Below are 5,594 nucleotides of genomic sequence, written 5' to 3'. Positions count from 1 at the left end.
AATCCACAAACAGACCTACAATCAGCCCCCAATCAAAGTACTGAGCGTCACCTCACCTGGGCTGCCAACATGGCTAAATGGCTCAGTGGTTGAGTATATGCTGGTCTTCCAGAAGACCTGAGTTCGGTTCCCAGCACCCACCTCGGCTGCCCACTTCAACCCTAGAGGGATCTGGAGCTTCCAGCTTCTGTATACACTTGAACACAGGTGCACAGCCCCACCGACCCACACATAAGGAATTATTTCGACCCACACATAAGGAATTATTTCACCAGAGCCTTTAATTTACAAAACTTTATTATGTGGACAGTTGACACAGAGATCACACAGGACCTAGTCCTGTTCTCAGCAAAGCTATGATTTTATGAAGAAGTTCAGGCATCCTGTCTTATTGTCACACTTTTGCAACTGAACATTTTTTTCTTAATACTTAAAAGATTTAACTATTATTGTCAACTACATCTAACTTACATCTTTCCCACAGTGCTTTATAGTTTAAATAAAGTCTTTTAAGATTGCTATACAAAACTGACAGTGACGTCTATAATTATTTCAAACATATTGGAAGTGGCTGGTATCATTTTCTTGAAAGGAACTTGGCACAGAAGGCAGCAGAGAGGTCTCTGTAAGGGGTCTCCGAGTCCGACTTGGTGGGTGGTATCCGGCAAAGCTGGCGGAACCCAGGGGAGCGCAGCAGCAGATTCTGTGAGAGGCCCATGAGGCTGGAGCACAGCCAGTAGAGAACAAGCGACTAGAGAGAGCACAGGATGGTTAGCACCTGTTCCTGGTGGTCAAGTTTTGCACAAGCAGGCAGAAAAAATTAAAAAAAAAAAAAAAAAAAAGCATTCTGAGTGAGCTACGAGATAGCACCTGGGGTCCAGCAGGCAAGAGAGGCTGAGAACACAAGAACGCACGCAGAATAGCAGCCGGATGAGAAAGCAGGTCCCAGGCAGAGCAGAAGGCACCCCCCTTTTCTGGCTCTGAGGACTTTTCTTCCACCACAGGTACTGACAAGCTGGTTAGACAGACAGATGGTGGGAGCCTGGGGATGTGGCCGCTTCCCATGGCAGTCTCACTAAACCTCGTTTCCTCCTTTTACTTGTCAGTCTTGCACGACTCCCCAGAAACTAGTTTCTCCATGTCATCTCCATGCATTTGTTTCTTCAGAGACAGAATTATCAACTTTCTTTTGTGATACAACCCAGCCTGGTGCTTTTGACTAAGCCCTGCTGTCTTTCTATACATACATGTGTTTCTTACACTCACATGCGCTTCAGGCTTTGCTTGAGCAAACACTATGTGGCTGGTGAGCCTGGGGTGAAGTGCTCCAGGTCCGAGTCCTGTTCACTATTTTTGACTTGTACTGGTTATTTCTCTTGCTTCAGTTCCCTATCTGTAAAACGGGACAGTCACTGTGCCCATCTTGTCGGCTGTTATGAGAGCATTTGCACAGAATGGTAAGGACAGTACACAGCCACAGTGAGTGTCCGCACTTGCTTACCATGAGACCTCAAGAGCAGAATAGAGCAAAGGCAGATTAGCACAGCAGTTTCAAATGACAGCTGAACTGCCTGGACACTCGAGGCCTAAGCAGTACAATCAGCTGTTTACCTTCCCTCGGAGCTTCAGGCTCCTCTCACTGACACGGGAGACTGTTGAACAGTGCCTCCTCACTGTACCACACCACCTCGAAAATTATGACGCAATATGCAAAAAGCCTTAACAGGAGTGCCTACGGCTGGCAAGATGGCCCAGCTGGGAAAGGTGCTTGCCACCCAAACACATGATAAGATTTTAATCCCCGGGACCCACTTGGCGGAAGGAGAAATGACTGCAGGAGGCTGTCCTGTGACCACCACACATGGACCCACACATGCAAGTGCCAGTATAAAATCAGGCTGTGTCCAGCGTGCGGAGATCCTTCTGCTTCGCTTCCTCAGCAGCTGGGACAACGGCCATGCCCTCCTCCCACCACACCACTTTTTTTTTTGCTTAAAGCATCCAGGTGGAGCTTTAGGCTGCCATCTACATAATTCCTCTTCTTGCTAAGAAACAAAACCCTAATTTTTAGCTGGGTTTCTAAAATAGCACTGTAGATACTTCCTAGGCTCTTAAGCAGCTTAGATATGAGCAAATAAAGGAGACATGTGCACATTTATGTGGTGGGACATCTAGCAGTGATCCTTAGAAGGACCATGTGTATCTGAAGCGCCGTCTACCATTTCTGCAACCAACCTGCTCACATGGTTGACCACTGTGGCCAATACCAGAGGCTATGTGTGATGGAGCAGAAAGCAGTGGCAGGCTCTGTCTCACCCTACACTGGATGGGTTAGTCCTGGTGTGTGATACACCTTTTCAGACCTGTCCCTAACTCTGAGCCTGATGCTTGACATGACACTGCTCGTTTCATCAGGGGTTCTTCCATCTTGCTCTGGGGTACGCCATGTCTGACAGCAATACTCCTCTTTAAGAGAGCACTGTGATACATATCACCGTATGCTCACGGCACGAGGTCTACTTCAGAGATGTGGGAACTTACTTTACACAGGTAAACGACCTTCATTCAAGTACCAGCTTAATATACATGTTTACACAACAGCACATTGCTTCGGATCCCTGAGGACTGTGAGAACTTTGGGTCTGCTCATCTAACTCTAATTACTGGCAACTGAATTCCACTTAATGGCTTCATGTTGGCTCTGAGTGAAGATGAAACACACAAGACACAGCTTTTGGCAACTTCTGAAGTAGCTGTGGGAAATGTGTAAGGGACTGAAGTAGTTGTAACGCCAGTTGTTTGTTCTATTTCTTTCAAAAGCCTACTGAGATCTCAACAGGGACAAGTGAGGGAAACCCACAGCAATGCACAAGGTCAACCAGTACTCATGAGTACATGTGGACTCGGCAGGGCTTTCTTTGCTAAGTTGGTGGTCCAGTCTATATGGAAGTTGTTCAGTGTATTAGCTCGACTAATTACTAGTCTAGTTACTAATTCCTCACACTCGTCTACTGACTCTAGGTAACTACGAGAGTATGCAAGGTGCTCTGTCAGATCAAAGCAGAGGAAGGGAGTAACAAGTTTGAAAGGAGAGCGGGACACATCCAGGCAATGCTCAAAAGTGCTGCTTGATGGCACAGACAGTAGCTACACAGTCAAGTTCAAGAGCAAGGCTCAAGTGGGTAAAAGCAGCAGGGTGCCAGGCCGTGGGAGCTGAGCATGGGCCACAAGCAGCATGGTGCTACTCACCGAAGGTACTGTTGCGGCAATGGGGATCATCAACACCGATACAGCACGGACAAAGTTTGTAATGTACATATGAAAACGAGACATTCCAATTTTTTGTAGAGAGAAAATCTGAAGTGAAATCATGAAGGACATAGCATGATTACTAAAATTCACATTAAATCAGGTAACCTTTAAAACAAATGCTGAAGTCTAGGCTTTGAGGTACACTCCTATAATCCTACTATTTGTGATTTGGATCAGCAACTCGAGGTCATCTCTGGCTTACAGATCTGTGAGACAGTGTCTTCCGGTAGGGTTTCACCATGTAGCCCTGACTGGCCTGGAACTTACTCTATAGACTAGGGTAGCCTCAATTACTGCCTTTGCTGGGATCTCAGGTGTGAACCACAACTCAATAAGCGCTGATTTGTGACCAGCCTCCACCCATACCTTCTAGGGCTGGCACCATGGTTCAATGGCAGAGCACTTGGCCTAGTGTGTGCAAGGCCATGGCCTCTGCATCCAGCCCTTAAACACGACACTCTCAATGCCAATGAAGGCATGGACGTAACCGTCTATCCAGGGCCGGGAACCACGCCTGGGCTTCTGTGCATATGAAGCAGGGGCCGTGACTGCAAAGGGCAAGCCTGGGGTTGCTGCTGGTTGTGTGAGGCAGGCTCTCACTACATAGGGACTCCCTTGCCTCAACTTCCCAGGTGATGGGTTTAGAGACAGCTCTCCCCACACCTGGTGGCCCTGCGTTCCCAGAGATTCATAACCTCACACAAGTTTTAACTCTTGTGTGCAGCTTTCCCTCATTTAAAATAACAATTTAATACTCACAAGATTATAAATAATTCCTGTCAACTGTTCAGAGACACCCACACACAATACTGTTAAATTACAGCTTTTTCTTAGTCATCAAATGGCATACAGAACAGACTACAGCACTGACAGTAATTCATTTTGGCCTTCTGTTTTATCAATTCCTTCTTCCTATATTCACTGAACATAACCACGGAGCCACAATAAGTGTTCTTAAGGAAGAACATTTATAATGCACATGACATTTTTCCCCAACAAAATTCACTGATGACTTTAGACTCTATTTTTTAAAACGATTTATTTATTTACTTATTTAATGCATGAGTGCTCTATCTGCATGTACACCTGCAGGCCAGAAGAGGCATCAGATCCCAGTATGGATGGTTATGAGTCACCATGTGGTTGGCAGGGATTAACTCAGGACCTCCGGAAAAGCAGACAGTGAGCCACTGTCCAGGACCCACTGAGTCATCTCTCCAGGACCCTAGTTCTATTTTTTAATCTTAACAAACAGACAAAAAATATGTGTATGGGTGTTTTCCCTATACATATGTGTGTAGCACATGTGTGCCTGGTGCCTGTGGAGTTCAGAAACACTATGGGTAACAGAAGAGGAGACCGAAAAATGCTGTTTTCTTCATGTATGTGTTTCTCTACTTTATCTCATCAAGATGTCACACATGGAGTTGGTACTGAAGTTAAAAGCCATTGTGAGCAGCCACGTGGATGCTGGGAATTGAGCCCAGGACCTGTGCACAGAAGCCAGTGCTCTTAACCACCATGCTATCTCTCCGCCCCACCTCTTCCGTCTCTAACAGGGATATACATCTCCTCAGGTGGCATGGATCTTGCTACACAGTTGAAGACCTTGAACTTCTGATTGCTCTTACAGTGTACACCATGATGCCCAGGGATTATGAGTGGTGGGATAGACCCCTGGGCTTCAGGAATGCTAGGCAAGCATCCCACCAACTCCACTACTTTCTCAGCTCCAAGGTGTTTAGAAAAAAGATAGGAGGTGTCTGCCACAAAGAAGATGAATATTAGAATTCCCAGACAGTGCCCATTTGTCATGAGGTTTGTGAAAGTTTTACTCAAAGTATGAACTCTTTAGTTCAGTGTACTGTTTGAGTGAAGCACTATGGGAATATTTTTCATGTATGTGTTTCTCTTTACCTCATCAAGAAATTGATTATCCTATTAAGAGAATGGCAACTGGTTATTTGTGGTTCCCTACCAATACATTTACATAATGGATACACACAACAACACCATTCCATTGTATATGGCCAGATTTTATTTATTAATTTTTTTTTTAATTTTTATTTTTTTGGTTTTCGAGACAGGGTTTCTCTGTGTAGCCCTTGGCTGTCCTGGACTTACTTTGTAGATGAGCTTGGCCTCGATCTCAGAGAGAACTGCCTGCCTCTGCCTCCCAGAGTGCTGGGATTACAAGTATGTGCCAATGTGCCTGGCTCTGGCCAGGAATATCTATCTATCTATCTATCTATCTATCTATCTATCTATCTATCTATCTATCT

The 5,594-nt window shown here is 45.5% G+C and overlaps 1 protein-coding gene across 2 annotated transcripts in view; it reads right to left on the bottom strand.

Moving 5' to 3' along the window:
• Positions 1–279: 279 nt before the first annotated feature.
• LOC129668461 (cytochrome c oxidase assembly protein COX18, mitochondrial) overlaps positions 280–5,594 on the bottom strand; it is a 12,061-nt gene continuing 6,746 nt past the window's right edge. For both annotated transcript variants that reach the window (XM_055596486.1, XM_055596492.1), the window contains exons 5-6: positions 3,250–3,357; positions 280–751 (exon numbers count right to left, since the gene is read on the bottom strand). In XM_055596486.1, coding sequence (XP_055452461.1) covers positions 578–751; positions 3,250–3,357 — 282 coding nt within the window. In that variant the 3' untranslated portion in view covers positions 280–577. The remainder of the gene's footprint in view (positions 752–3,249; positions 3,358–5,594) is intronic.

This window comes from Psammomys obesus, unplaced genomic scaffold (assembly GCF_907164565.1).
Source record: "Psammomys obesus unplaced genomic scaffold, mPsaObe1.curated_primary_1811, whole genome shotgun sequence".
Taxonomy (NCBI): Eukaryota; Metazoa; Chordata; class Mammalia; order Rodentia; family Muridae; genus Psammomys; species Psammomys obesus.
Note: the sequence above shows the minus strand (reverse complement) of the source record. Positions and strands in the feature narration are given on the sequence as shown.